At 45.3% G+C, this 15895-nt stretch overlaps 1 protein-coding gene across 7 annotated transcripts in view; it reads left to right on the top strand.

Annotated features, from left to right (window-relative positions):
* Positions 1–15895, top strand: part of RNF220 (ring finger protein 220) — a 337761-nt gene that overhangs the window by 259765 nt on the left and 62101 nt on the right. For 4 of the 7 annotated variants that reach the window (XM_048859934.2, XM_075131893.1, XM_048859935.2 and 1 more), the window contains 2 exons: positions 4921–4963; positions 15001–15122. In XM_048859934.2, the coding sequence (XP_048715891.2) occupies positions 4921–4963; positions 15001–15122 (165 nt within the window). The remainder of the gene's footprint in view (positions 1–4920; positions 4964–15000; positions 15123–15895) is intronic. The other 3 variants (XM_075131894.1, XM_048859937.2, XM_048859939.2) reach the window with 1 other exon arrangement.

The following is a 15895-nucleotide window of genomic DNA, read 5'->3' as shown; positions in this document are numbered from 1 at the left end:
TAAGGATAAGTGCAGGGTCCTGCACTTAGGACGGAAGAACCCAATGCACAGCTACAGACTAGGGACCGAATGGCTAGGCAGCAGTTCTGCGGAAAAGGACCTAAGGGTGACAGTGGACGAGAAGCTGGATATGAGTCAGCAGTGTGCCCTTGTTGCCAAGAAGGCCAATGGCATTTTGGGATGTATAAGTAGGGGCATAGCGAGCAGATCGAGGGACGTGATCGTTCCCCTCTATTCGACATTGGTGAGGCCTCATCTGGAGTACTGTGTCCAGTTTTGGGCCCCACACTACAAGAAGGATGTGGATAAATTGGAGAGAGTCCAGCGAAGGGCAACAAAAATGATTAGGGGTCTGGAACTCATGACTTATGAGGAGAGGCTGAGGGAACTGGGATTGTTTAGTCTGCAGAAGAGAAGAATGAGGGGGGATTTGATAGCTGCTTTCAACTACCTGAGAGGTGGTTCCAGAGAGGATGGTTCTAGACTATTCTCAGTGGTAGAAGAGGACAGGACAAGGAGTAATGGTCTCAAGTTGCAGTGGGGGAGGTTTAGATTGGATATCAGGAAAAACTTTTTCACTAAGAGGGTGGTGAAACACTGGAATGCGTTACCTAGGGAGGTGGTAGAATCTCCTTCCTTAGAAGTTTTTAAGGTCAGGCTTGACAAAGCCCTGGCTGGGATGATTTAATTAAGGATTGGTTCTGCTTTGAACAGGGGGTTGGACTAGATGACCTCCTGAGGTCCCTTCCAACCCTGATATTCTATGATTCTATGATTCTCTGCTATTTGAACCGCAAGAGTGAGCCTCTACCCAGAAACAGGCTGTAGCTTAATTCAATAAAGATGTAGAAACAAGAATCAGCAACTCTGGTTTGCAAAAAGAAAAGGAGTACTTGTGGCACCTTAGAGACTAACCAATTTGTTTCTAAGGTGCCACAAGTACTCCTCTTCTTTTTGCGAATACAGACTAACACGGCTGTTACTCTGAACTCTGATTTGGTAACTGAGTGTGCTGTAAAAACATGACCACTGCATTTCAAATCCCAGAGAAAAACTGCAGCATGCTTTAGGGGTTAGCACCATGCAAGATTTAAGCTAAGGTGCTAACTCTCCCTAAGCATTTATGTGGCAAAAATATATAAAAAAATTACCTAGAAAAAGTGAAAGGCAGAAATGTAGCATAAAGTAGGCACAAAATGCGGGTTTGGTTGAAACAAACAAAAGGGCAGTTGTTTTTAGAAAAGCTAATATGACTGTTTTTGTGACGTTAAGGGGTTGGGGGTAGGAAGCAGATTTTGTTTAGGTTGAAGCCTTCCACAGCTTCATTGGTAACCCACATATTGCAGCCTTTGGCTAGTCTACCAGCGCCTCCAGGTGAAACTGACTAGAAAGAGGAAGGAAACTGAGGAGTCAATTTTGAGTGTCCAAGTTGAACACAATGCAAAAAAGAAAAGAAAAGAAAAGAAAAGAAAAGAAAGCAGAAAATGAAATCAGATGATTGCTGTTATTTGGGTTTTAGTAATCTGAGGTGTTGTTAGCAACTCAGGGAAAGAAAATATTGCTTTAAAATAGGATTTTTAATCTGTGCCCCTTATGTCTAACCCTGTGCATTTCAATAGGAGGTAGTTACATGTCTGTATTTCTGCCTTGACAGATGGATGGAAATGTGCCAGTTAGTGTTTTGGTTGGCATCTCTCTCACACACAGACCAGCTTGGAGCCTGATCCTGTTCATCACTGAGGCCCAACTCCTCCAAGATATTAGGCTCCTGACATCCATTGATTTCAATGGATGTTAGGAACCTAACTACTGTACCTTTTAGGGTCTGGGCCGCAGTGACCCCAGATCCCATTGAGATCAGTGATAGTTTGAGAATGCTTAACACCTCACATGTGATGCTCAGCACTTCACTGGTTCTGGTCCTAATATACTAAACCAGGGATTTGGACAGTAAAGCCCCAAACAGAGCAAAATGGGGCGTCATCTGAGTGGGGTGCATCTGCATAAAAAAACTCTAAAAAGCCAAACTCCCTCTGCCTTCATATGAGCTGCTTGGATAGTATAACAGCCCCTTGATGTTCCAACAGCCACAACCACTAATATTGCTTTGATGGCCTCTGACAAAGAGATCAAGGAATCCTGTATTGTTATTGCAGAGCCTTGTTTCTACTTTCCTCTCCCCAGTTCCTTCGGTCCAACCTGTCTAGTTTTTATAGGCCACGGTCTTCTCTCTTCCTACTCAAGGATAACACATAAACCCTCCTGGCAGATGTGTGTTTGAATGATAGAGTGTGAATGAATTCCCTTTGGTGCCCACTAAACTCCAAGTTGTGTTAGCGGTTTCTATACACAAAAGGACAAATATCAGCTAATTGTGATGCTCTGGGTTCTGGCGTTAGTCGCTAAGAGAGATTCCACTAACGACCTGTGTGCATCAGATAATATGGATAAAGCTTCTAACAAGACACCAATAAAACACACCCGCAGGAGGCTTACTGTACTAGAATGAATCTGGCAGCTGAGGCTTTGCTTGAAGCAAGAATTACCCTTTTTCAAAAACCCAATAATATGCATTTTACAGCTGTTTTACCTACCAAACCAGTGTCTTACAATCTATGAACCATAGAGAATTTCATTCACTCTGCAGCTTGTGGTGGGTGCAGCCATACTCAAGAGACATTCTTATGTCATTTGTTGGTTGTCTCATTAATCAGAACAAAGCAGGCAAGGCGGTCATTGCTTAGGATGGTTGGTGGCTTAGAGGGTAGAAATCTGAAAGGGGTTCGAAAAAACTCCTCCCATACAAATCTAGGCTGATCCCACTTCGATGTCTCTGTTACATCTCCCCGACCCAGTTGACTTCAGTGGAATAGCATGGGCATAAATGCAAATGGAATTGGAATTCAGGGTGTGTCCACCCCTCTTACCTGTCTGTACTGGGGTTACTGGCATAAAACTGCTCTACGTACAAACATGAAAATAAACTTCAGTTGAACCCCAAATGCTTCCTTTTATTTTTTCCTCTTCCTATTTGTGAGTAATCTCACCTCAAGCAAGGGAGGAAAGATAGACAAAGGGTCAATTATTTCAGGACTGTTTAGATATTCTGCAGTGTATTGACCTGCCATCTTACCCTGTATCCCAGCTCCATCTTACTTTATAGTGTATTTAAAAAATGCTACAAAACCTTGCTATTCTCCCACCGTTACAGTGGGTGCATTGGGAACACTGTGTGGGAGATTCCACGATATTCCAGCAATTCAAAAAAACTGGGTTTTAGGAGAACATTTGGAGGGTCTTAAAGATTTAAAAGGGGTTTTCTTGCATTGGTTAACCTGTTTTTTTCAGGTTTCAGAGGAACAGCCGTGTTAGTCTGTATTCGCAAAAAGAAAAGGAGTACTTGTGGCACCTTAGAGACTAACCAATTTATTTGAGCATAAGCTTTCGTGAGCCACAGCTCACTTCATCATTTCAGCATCCCTTCAGCAACGTAGGTCTTGATCCTGCAAACACTTTCACTTAACTTAACTTTAAGCACACAAGTCTTCCTACTGACTTGAACAGGAGTACTCCTGTGAGTAAAGCTAATTATGCATATAAGTGTTTTGAGGATCAGGGCCTTACACAGCAGAATAGAGAACACCTGTTTGCATTAGTCATTTTTGCAACCATTAGTTGTGACTTCAAAGCAAGGGCACAGAATAATAACCTCTTTATTAATTGCAAACGACTTAGTTGGTAAGATCCTTTGTCACACCCTCAAATTTTTCTGGCGGAGCAGAGCCTAAGTGCCAACCGACTGAAATGCGTGTTCTGTGTTCGTGTTGTGCTGGAATGGGGCTACAGCCGCGTTGCTAGAGGTGGGTTTCTGTCGCATACAAGTTCTGGGCAGTCTGGCGATATTTAATAATATGCAGGCGGCGCGTCTCTGTGGCGGGCCAGCCTGTGGAGATGTATCACCACTGTCAGGGCGTGCGGGGCACCTGCCATTTTATCGTCAGCTTCACCATAACTTGGCGGTTTTCCTTACGCCCCAGCTCCCCCTCAGGTCCTTCCATGGGAACTGGAGCTTTCACTTTTAACTAAGCAAGTTGCTGGCCCTGGTGGGACTGAGGAAGGCTTGAAGACATGCCCCCGGGGGGGGGAGGGGAGCAAACTGCGCTCCTTTGTGTCCAGCTCTCCTGATGGGTGCCCAGGCCCATGACCTGGGCAGGGAGGGGCACAGGACTTTGCATTGCCGGGGTGTGGGTCCGGGCCCCATGTGCTGGCTGGCTGGGGGGAGGGGAGGGGGTGCTGGGGTGCAGCTGAGCCTGGCCCGGGGTGGGGGGGGGTCCCCACCGGCCGGCCTGCCGCCGCCTGCCGGTTGCTATGGGGACCGCCCGCTCCTTCCCCGCTGCCTCGTGAACTTTCACCCCGCTCGGCGGCGGGTCACATGACCGGGCCCAACATGGCGGCGGCCGCTGGGAGCTGATCGGAGGCGCCGGCGGGGCCGCTCTCCATCCACCGGCATCCCCGGCCGCCCGGGGGGCTCCGCTCCGGGGCCCGGATCCCCGCCCCACCGCGTGCCGGCCGCGGCGCCTGCGGCTATGCAGAGCGGGAGGAGGGGGCCCTGCGGCGGGGGCCGGGAGGAGGTGGGTGCGGGGCCTGCGGGCGGGGAGGCGGGTTTGTTTACATCGGGGCTGCGGGGGCGGGGAGCGAGCGGGGTGTTTACATGGGGGGGGGGGAGTGACCCAAAGAGGGCGTCTCGTTCTCCCTGTGGGTCGGGGGGTGTTGGGGTCGGGGGGGGGCTGTCCTCGGCCTTCTCTCTCCTCCGCGGTCACTGAGGAGGGCCAAGGCTGCGAGTCGCCCCGGGGTGGGGGCACTGCCCAGCTTCCTCCCCAGCCGGGCGCTGACACTGCTCTGCTCTTGTTCCCTTTGCAGACCTTCCTGAGAGTGAGAGCGAACAGGCAGACCAGGCTGAATGGTGAGTGCGGCGGGGACGGTGCCCCTGTGTCTTTCGCTGGCGCAGGCAGGAAGTTTCAGCCTTTCCTTTTTTTTCCTCTCTCCCTGGGTGTTACTTTGAAGCATTACTTGGTTCCTTTCACCTTGCTGTTTAAAAGACCTGTTTTTATCATCTTCCCCAGTCAAATTGTGCCAGGTTTACGGGCCTGTTACTTTCCTCCCACTCCTCTCCCCAAAAAACAGAGCATACAGAATAATTTCTGATTCCTTTAACCCCATTATCAAACTTACAATGAAGAAATGCATGTACGAACAGTAATCTAACTTTTGCTGAGCACTGAGTTGTTTTTGTATATTTTTACGTATTTGCTTGGTAAATAATTGAAAGTAGCATTTAATACTGGGGTGTATCACTTAGGCTGCACTCCTACAAGTTCTTCTATAGTCTGCATGCATGGAACATCTTCCAGGTTTAGGATCTTAGCTATGACATGTCATTTAGGTCCCAGTCCTGCATTATGATTAATGCAGATGGGCTGCTGTAGCTGTATGGACCAAGTTTCAGGGTCAAGGCCTTAACAGTAAATGTTTATACTAACAATTTTCAGTGTACTTGCGTCTATGGTGTCTATCCAGATCCTCTGATTTCCTCCCCTCAGCCCCCTAGAGATGTTGATCCACCTGTTTACATTGTACTTCTGAGTGTGTTTTGGAAAATAATAAATATTTTTATTTTGTGAAAAACATTTAACATTTAAAAATCAAATATTGCCATCATTTATTTTCTTTAAATGACAGGTTTCAGAGTAGCAGCCGTGTTAGTCTGTATTCACAAAAAGAAAAGGAGGACTTGTGACACCTTAGAGACTAACCAATTTATTTGAGTATAAGCTTTCGTGAGCTACAGCTCACTTCATCGGATTTCCATCTCAGTGCATGAAAATAAGTCAGTAGAACATTCTTTGTTTTGTTTAATTCAACTAAAGCCAATTCAGTACAACTTCACGGTGAAACCTTGAATTCACTAAGGTCAGAAAATTCAAAAGTTACTATTCACATAGCAGTAGTAATATTTGAATGTGTAATTTTATATTGATGTTTACTATTAAACTTGCTTAAATATAGATGATGCAGCCAATTTACAGTTCCTGGGAGATTTTTAACTTGGAATTTCTTGACTTTTGATGGTTCAAAAATACACCCACAAAGCTGCATTGATGTAGTTTTTACATTGAATTACCTTGTGCTGCTTCTAAGCAAATAGAGGATTTCAACAAAATAACAGAAGATCCTAACTGAAACTCTATTTTGGTACTAGTATATACGTATAATCTGTAATATTGAACCTTAGCATTGTGCTAAAGAAACGAAAAGCGTGTTAAGCAAAATCTTTAAACTTTATTTCAAAACCCAGAGTCATTTTTTTGTTTTAAGAGTCCTGTGCACTTGCTCTTATTGTCAACTGAATCCAGGGGAAGCATGAACATTTTCAAATTTTTTCAACACAAAAAATAAATCCGATAAGTGTTCAGTGATGGAAAATGCCTCTTTCCCATGCATGGGAGTCTCAGATGGAATTCCATCAATCGTTCTTGCCACACAAATCACCTGTGGACTGAGAATAAGCATTGGAAGTTTTTGCTAAGAGATATATTTTAGCACCCCTAAATTTTGCATCTTATAAGTACTCAAAATTTTTGAGCCAAGCTGTGTGGTTATGATGATATTATCTCTAGTACAAGACTACTGACGAAACGAGAATTATGCTATTGTCTTCAGTAGAGCCAGGGTTTTGCCCCAAGGTAGGGCTGCAGTTTAGTCTAAGTATAGGATAAGGAGCCTGGAGCTCTTAAATTGTAGTGCGCTCTGCTACTGGCTTGTTTATATGAACTTGGCTGATCATTTAAAACGGGGTGGTTAGACTTGTAGATTATTTTTGTCACTTTTTCTCTGAATCTCCTTTATTACTGCTCTATCCTTTTTGGGGCATCGTGACAAGAATTGAATACAGTATTCCACGTGAAGGTGTCTCGTTGATTTATATAATGGTATTATAATTTTGGTCATTCTTTATACATCCTAATATTGTTTGCTTTAACCATTGCTGGGGATTGAGCAAAGGTTTACAGTGATGCCCAGGTCCTTTTCCCAAGTAGTTGGTTAGCTTAGAACCCAGCTGTGTACATGAGTAGTTCAGTTTATTCCTTCCACTGTGCATTACCTTGCATTTGTCAACACTGAATGTCACCTGCTATCATATTTCCCTCTAGAGTTGCTCAGTCTTCTCTTGTATTAACAAATTTTTTTGTGATATTTTACCACCTTACAATTCATTCCCTTTTCCAGATCATTGATGAATACATATCTAAACACTAGTCCTAATAGAGAACTTTTAAACATGTTGAATGTTTACCATTTATTAATCTGTTTTCCATCTCTTGGCCAATTTCTAATCCATAAGAGAACTTGACTTCTCACCATACGACAATTTAGCATCCAAACTCCAAGTTAGTTTCCTTATTAGCTTCTTATGTGGGATTTGGTCAGAAGCTTTTTGAAAATCCAAATATATTGTCATCTGGTTTTCCTTTCTTCATCATTTTCCTGACGCTTCAAAGAATTCTAATAGGTTAGAAAGTCCGATGTTTCCTGTGCAGAAACCGTACTAATGTGTCCCTATTGTACTGTATTCATCTAGATGTTTTTAAATTATTTTTAATTGTTATTGCAACCAGTTTGTACCTTGATGCTAAGGTAAGGCTCACTGATCTAATTCCAGGATCATCTATAGTGACTTTCTCTTACAGAGAGGGATAAAAGATTTGCTGTCCTCCAGCACAGTGGCTGATTTTAATGAGCGTTTGTTTTCTGTTAACGGCTCAGACATCTTATTCCTACATCCCTTCAGAACTCTTAGATACATATCCGGTTCTGGTGACTTATTGCTCTTTAATCAGTCTGTTATCAATATCAGCTATCAAAGAAGAGTAACAGGAGAGAAATATGGCTTCTAAGGGTAAATCTAGACTGCAGCTATAGACCTGGTAGCAACATAGTTGATCCCTGATGAAATTATGATAGAGTTTACAGTTGGAGTAGATTGGGGCCTAACCTAAAACTCCTGATAGTCCAGAAGTTTAGTTCTATAGGTCAAACCCTTTGAATTGCAAGCAGGATGGAAGCTGATGCAGGTTCTGGAACCCAAGTTTAATATGCTTCATGTGGGAGACACCAAGTGGAAATCTACATTCTGTACTAAAGTTTCCGATTGATTTTTGAGCACCAGTCCAGCATCTTCCACCTGTGCTAAACTCATGTTGTGTTGTTTGGGAGGGTCTCGTGCACACTTTTTGTAGATGGGATTATGTGTCCTTCAGAATGTATACAAGATCCCAAACAGTTTAAATTCTGACCATCTGGAGAACTCTCCATTCTCTTGCTCTCTCCTGTTCCTGAGCTGGCTTTACCGCTACCACTGCTGTCCATGTTCTCCTGGATCAAGCATTCTTCCCGATGGCTGCTCTGGGCCCCAGAGAGTTTTGTGTGAGTCTCACCAAAGTGTTTCCAGCCCCGTTGCCAGCTAATACACCAAAATATTTTAAATGTGTTTTTGTTTTTTTACTGCTATTGAACATGAAGGTAGGACAAGAAATAATGGGTTTAATCTGCAATAAAGAAGATTAAGATTCGATATCAGGGACACTTTCCTAATTATAAGGATAGATATAGGCTTCCAAAGGAGGTTATGGAATCCCTATCATTTGAGGTGTTTAAGGTTGGACAAACACCTGTCAGGACTGGTCTAGGTTTACTTGGTCTTGCCTCCGTTCAGGGTGCTGGGCTAGATGACCTCTTGGGGTCCTTTCCAGCCCTATTATTCTAGGATCTTTGTAAAAACCTCAGGAGAGCTGTAAAAGGTGGATAGGCTCATATCTGTGTCTCATTTACAGCTCCCTCTCCAGGTAAGTCTGGGAGTCTGGCTGAGTCCTATGCTGACACTGACCCAAAACCTGTTATTGACTCTGTGCTGATGGATGCCTGTTGAAGCCAGTTGGGCTTTGTGTGCATGGTCTTCTGCGCCTGCATGGAGGGCCACTGAACAGTGTTGCAGGACTGAAGCTGCCGTTAGCAGTTCTTGCTTCCATAGTCAGGGCAAAAAATGACAGCTCAGTGAAACTAAGGGAGAGAATATAGGATTTCTTTTAAAATGACAATATCTGTACTTAGTTTGTTTGGGCTGTAGTAGTGTGTCCTAAGTAGCTGCTGCTTATTAGGTCTGCACTCAGTGAACCGCCAGACCACCCAAAGTACCATTGATCTTTTTTGGCACTTTGTATTTTAGTGTTTTACGTAGTGCTCATCACTTTGGCTTCTCAGATAAGCTAGAACTTCCCCTGGTGGTTGATAAATTCTGTACTCAATTGCTTGACTGCACTTTGATTTGTTATGGAATATATACAAGAAACCAAATAACGAGTATCCTCCGGTTTATTGCTAAAAGTCAATAATCGTATAGTACAGGAAGAAAGGTTCAATACGATACCAGCTTCTGAGAAGCTATCTCATGCAGCATTGTTAAATTCACCTTATACAGGTATGCTCCCAAAGTTACACGTTTCAGCTGGTAATATTTATAGGATAATTCTACAAGTTACAAAACGCTTTACACATCGCTAAAATCCAACCCACCAGTTCATCTGTGTTACTTAGCTTGTTGTTCTGTACCTTCCTTATCTTTATTTTGGATACTAGCATTCCAGGTGCTGGTCTATGAAAGCCCCTCCCCAGCTTGTACTGGCGCAGAAGGTTAATGTATTTTGCCTTGGACAACTTTTCTAATGCCAAAGCTGACATCAGCTTTGTAAAGTGTTATGGTATACTTAGCAGAAGTGAACAGGATATAGAAAGACATAGGCCAGTTCAGGCCATGTACCTGGTAGAAATACATATACGATATAATGTTATATTGATATTGTGTGTAATAAGTATATATTGATGATGTAATATAATATACACACACACACACGGCCCTGGTTACAGGATGTTCTCTGATACTAAGGATCTTACAAAGGTAGCAGTGAAAATTAAAACCGGGTCATTCGCTTCACCCTCCAGCTGAGATGCTTTGTGGGAGATGTGATCAGAAGTGACTAGGAATGTTTAGGCCAGGAAAGGAGCAGCCACTGATCTGGGAGACCGTGTTACAGAAAGATGGAAATTCACCTGCCCAGCCTCCCTCACTATCATTGATCACCAAGGTGAAAGCAGGTTTGAAGGAGGTGCTGGGGGGCATGCTCCAGTAGCGTGAAGTGAGGTGGGGGTCTGATGTACGCGTGGGAGGGGCATGAACTGAGCAATGATAGCAACAGTAGTTTGGAATCCAGCACTCTGCCAGGGGCCTTTGTCTGTGCCCAGAGCTGATATTAGCAAGCAGTGGTCTTTGGTTCCCCTTTCCACCCTGGCAGCAGCATTTCCGCTGGTCCAGTCCAGAGTGACTGGTAGCAGAAGAGAAAAGCAACTTCACCTGCTTGTGTTGCCTCTGTGGGCTGATCCAAAGGCCTGACCTCGCCCCCTCTCTAGCAGGGGCTGAGGCTTCAGTTCCTTCGCTATTCCACTTGCTTGCCCATGTGCTGTGGCCTGCTAACCCCCAAACTGCTGAAGCTCCATCACTTCTGGGACCTACATGGCAGGAATTGTCTTCTTGGGACAGGCTCCCAGCCCAGCAGCTGGGCAATCCTAGTCCACCGGAGAACGAATGGCAGATGGGCCATTGTCTCTGCTCCTGGATGTGTCCGCTGGCTCCCTTGCGAGCGTGGCGGTACTGAGGTGCTGCTTACGCCAGCCGTGAAAGGGCAAGCCGAGTGGGTCTTCAGTGCCGGACAGGCGAGAGCACGTGCAGCAGCAGCGCGAGTGGTCTAGTCTGGGGTAACGCTGATCAAGCACATCCGTTAAAAGTGAGGCCACGATGGTGCTGACAAGCCCTCTGATGGCCTGATAATAATTATTAATACTAATAAAAATTTGTGAACTCCTCACTTCTTGGCAGAAGTCTTGAATAATAACCAGAGAGGCTTTGTTCAATGAGAGATTGAAATGAGGCCACTTCTTGTCTAGAACACACCTTCTCAATAGCACTCAGGCGCTCTCGAGTTAAATCCTCCATTCTGCTCTTGCTTACCGCAGGATTTTGGTGCTTTTATCTTACTGGCTTAGGGACAGGAAAAAACCCTGGCCCCCCTCTTTGCTCTTGCGACAGGAGCACAGGGGAGAGGGATTAGTGAGCTAATTAGAAATGATTGCATCTATCAGCACTAATTAACAATACTGTGGTCTCACTTGCGTGTTCTTTTGAGCCGTTCCCCTTCGGGACAGCTCCACAATCACCCCCTGCCTTTGGGGCCGCTCTGTCCCTTCTGCGCTGATTGGAAGTGATAGCTGAGCTCCGTGGCATGTATAGGAAATGCTGCCTGGTATGTGCTTTCGAGGATGCAGCATTCCCTTTTGCTCTCAGCCCTCACCAGGGGCACCGTTCGCTTCCAAAAGCACCACACTGCTGCTAATGACCACAGAACGGAAATGGCAGAGGAATTTGGTTTCAACACCTCTTTCCTCCAGTGGCTGTTTCACTCATGGCACTATAATGTAAAGGAAAACAGCGCTTGTCTCTGCTAGGGAGTGAGGCAGACTGGGGTGGGTGCAGTCTGTTGAGAGCTGGGAGAGACCGAGGTTCGGTTCCCAGTCTTGTTACTGACTCCACCTGCCCCAAGTCACTCTCTCATGTCTGCTTGACAAGGCTGGGTTAATTTAACAGCCCAGACACGCAAACTGCCTGCCTGCCAGGTGTATTGTTAGTGTCCCGGTTGGATAATGGTGGCAATGAAAAAGAGTGATATTTAATAACTTTTAACTTGCCCAGCAAACAGATTTGTTTCCCTCTGGTGATTGGGCCACAGGAAACTTGCAAGGCTGCTTTTAACTCTTCCCTGCCTCAGTTTCCCTACTGTTTTTTAAAAAGTGAAGGTGGATGGGACAGAGGAATGACACCAGTATGTACACAGTGCTTTGTGATTTGGGGATCTCATTTGGAGTGCATTTCTTTATATATGACTGCTGATTATCTTCCCTTAACTAATCTGCATGTGTAGTCACATCTTCTGACTATGCTAAGTTCATGCTATTTCTTTCTATCCCTATTAACTGTTTTGCCTCTGCAGAGCTATGGGAGAGGGAGCTGTATTCTAATCTGCGTGGAATATCGTCCCAAAAAACCTAACCAGGATTGCAAAAATCTCTCTTACGGGTGATGAAGTGTGAGCTAGAGCATGCCCCGCTTGACTCTCAGACCCCAGGTGGAGTTTGCAAAGCAGGCAGTTAGAAAAAACACTGATTTATTTAGGGATGGAGCAGAGTTGATCTGGACTTATTGAGATCATAAATAAGGCCCTGTGGTGCCTTATTAGAGTCACTTCTCTGGGCAAAGCTGACTTTAAAATACTAGTTTCTCTTGAGAGAAAGGAGGTGATAACCATTGAGTGAAACATCTGGTTTAGGGCAGACAAAACAGATGCTGAAACTCGAGGAGTGTTCCCCCCCCCCCGCCCACCCCAGAAACGTTGAAGCCTCTGAAGCTTATATTGGGAGGCAGGCATGTTGTTAGCCTGTCAATACCCCTTAGCCAACATGAGATACACCCCACTGTAGCAGATGGAAAGGATTCTGGAGCAGGCAGGGTGGATGGATTTTAGATGTTTGCTGAAACCAGTGTGTATTAGGTTAGGGAACATCCTTGTTGTAAACAGGATCAGGTCCCTGGAGGCCTTCCATTTTCGTTTCCAGGCTGCTATATGGTACTCTAGGAGCGGCAGCTGCCTTGGCACAATCTCCTCTAGCAATGCCAGGAGCAAGGAGAGTATCTTTGGGAAGTTTTTCCCAGGGAATAGGTTTGAGGGACTCTGATTCTGTCCTAACGTGTGGAGTGCAGTGAGTATTTCTGGGCCAGAGCTCTGTAAGTGCTGCACCCTGATATAGCAGTAAGTTTGTCCAGGCAAATGAAGAAACCGCTACTAGAAAGATCAGGAATCAGCCACACCGGGGAAGTAAATCTTAGTTTAGCTCATTCTGTGAGGTGGATGCGCTGGACGGGTGACCATTCTAGGTCTCTTGTCCATCACCTAGCTAGCTCTGCAGCACCTTCCCCTTCTCGCTTTGATTGTAGTAAACCATTGATACTGCTATCCATCCAGACACTGGCATGAACATTGCCGCTTTTGGAGCACATGGTAGTGCTTACAATGTCAATACCAATCTCTGAATAACGCAGCTTTTCAGTGGTGTCATCTCTCATTACCACATGGGCTTTCCTTAGGCTCTTACTTGTCTCGTGTTCAGAATTTTGACCTTCCTTGTTAATTAAACAGAGACTTTTCTCCAGCCCGTGATTGAGTTATCTAGTAATACCTGCCTAAAGCCATCATAATAAAGGACAGAAGTTCTTTTTAATGCAAATGATTTGGTTCCAGATGTTTTGATCACGTTTAACGATGGCTCAGATTAACCAGAGATTGGATTAAGTAACAGGCTCTCTCGGCTGCTTTTCCTAATCAGCATGACTCTGTGTCTTTCCCCGAGATTGCTCTCTTGTGCGGAGAGTGTAGCTTCCAATTTTTCACTACATGGCTTGGATGTACTTTCAATAAAAATAACACAAATGCAAATCAGATTAAGAACCAGGGAGACTAAAGGCCCTCTCCTGGACTGCAGAATTCCTTTCTTTGATCCAAAACCAGCCTGCCCGCCCTGCGCATGTTGTGCCTATCTGTATCTGACGTTCTAGGAAGGGAATATTCAGGCATGCATGGGAGCTTGAGATGTTGAAAGTGACGGTTGTGTAACTTAAGCAGGACATCTCCGGCAACTAAACCTCAAGTCTTGTAGGGTTCTGAGCAAGTACCTGCATGAAGAGGAAATATCTGATAGATCAAAGAACCCCCTGCTATCAGAAAAAAGGCCCAACAAGGTCCAACCACCAGATAGTCCAGGCTAGAAAACAAGGTGTGCATTTATAACTGTTGGGCAAAAAGCACAGTCCACACCTAGTTATTAAATTCATCAGTTTTAAAGCTTTATTAAAGGAATTTGGGGATACTATCACCACTTCAGTCAAGCATAAGTAAAACAGAGCAGGACGAGGCAGTGATCAGTTACCTCACCTTGGGACACTGGTAGAATGTTGCTGTCCTCCTCCGAGGCACGCTGGTCCAGTCTTGTGGAGGTCCTGTATTGCTCCATCTGTCCTCAACAGTCCACGTTCTTTTATACCCTTCCATGCTTACTTACCATCACACATACGCCATCCTCAGGTTACCTAACTTTTCACCCTTATCCATACCTGGTACATTCCATGCCGTATGTATGCTGCATTGTCACCCCACACTCCTTCTCCTGAATGGGTTACGTTTCCTTGGCACATCTTGATCACACATTTCTTCACTTATATTGTTATCTGTGTGGCTTACTACTTCGGCCTAGGTATTCCCCTGTTGGTTTTTTCTCAGTTTTATCTGTCTTTGCAGCATTGTCCATTTTACCCATCACCCTCACGCCCTTGTTTTTTCCATACTGTTATCTATACATAGCAGGCTACTCACACAACTTATGTATACCTGGTTTCTGATGTGACCCTCCAGTGCTTTAGTTCTCTAACATAAGTCAGGGTGATTGCCACTGGAAGAACTAGGGGCATGGTAGAATCTCCATCACATAGTCGTTACATCAAGTCTGGATGTCTTTCTAAAAAATATACTCCAACTGAGCTCCTGGATATGGGCATGATGCAGGAAGTGTGGGGGGAAATTCTCTGGTCTGTGCTATTCAGGAAGTCAGGCTGCGTGATCATAATTGTCCCTCCTGGTCGTCCTAAAGTCAGTGAATCAGTGTTCCTGTGTCCACACAGCCTCTGCTAAGGCGTTTATTGCTGGGGGAGAAGGCAGGTGAGAGAGGCTCGCTCTAGCGATTATAAAGGTGATGTGTTTTTCTTCTCTCCCCGGTTTCTCCATGCAGCTCGGATTGGGAAAATGAAACGGAGGAAGCAAGACGAAGGGCAGGTATGTCCCCTCTGCAGCCGGCCTCTGTCAGGATCCGAGGAGGAGATGAGTAGACATGTGGAACAATGCCTTGCAAAGGTAGAGGCGCAGCAGGACCTTCTGCTGCCATTCCCTTCTCCCTACTCTCTCTGCAGTTGCCCTTCCCACCCAGGGCAGAAACCAACCCTGCTGGGTTAAAGGCCAGGGCACAGGGTGCACTGTCTGGGAGCTGCAGTCACCTCATGCCTGGAAGACTGCTCCATATAGGTTCCTGTGTGCCTCGTGCTAGAAGCTTTGTTTTTTCATGTCCCCCAAGCCGTGTTAATGAACTCCAGCTTAATAGACCAAACTCTGCAGGTATTTGGCTACCTGAAGCCTTGTGTAATGTGTTAAGATTCCTCCCTAACACAGGAAGAGTTCTTCTTTTCTGTTCTCTGCCTTTACAGCCATTTTGATGTTGCCCTTTTAAAATAGATTTGTTAAAAATGCCAATTGAGCATTGCACACCAGGAGTTAGGGTCTCTAAAAACTCCTCTGCCACCTTCCCATGGGACGGTAAGCCCTGTCTCTTCATTAGCCTTCCCAAAGACTGAGGAGAGAGGAGTAAACTCCATAGATGTGCTGCAAGGGGGAGAGCAGGCGCTTTTGGCTTTCTGTAGTTTCCTGTTTCTGCCAGTCATGGGCGCTTTACAAACACCCCACAAGAACGTCCCAAGTGAAGCGTGTTTTAAAAGAACTGTTTTCTGACCAGCCTTCATGAGCCAGGTGTCCTGAGAAATCCTTCCGCTTTTGGCCCTGCTGAGGGATCCACCCTGTGCTCCTGGACCAAGGGAGGGTGCTATTTCAGTTCAGGGGCAGCAGCTTACGAGCTG

This window comes from Caretta caretta, chromosome 8 (genome assembly GCF_965140235.1).
Source record: "Caretta caretta isolate rCarCar2 chromosome 8, rCarCar1.hap1, whole genome shotgun sequence".
Classification (NCBI taxonomy): Eukaryota; Metazoa; Chordata; order Testudines; family Cheloniidae; genus Caretta; species Caretta caretta.
Note: the sequence above shows the minus strand (reverse complement) of the source record. Positions and strands in the feature narration are given on the sequence as shown.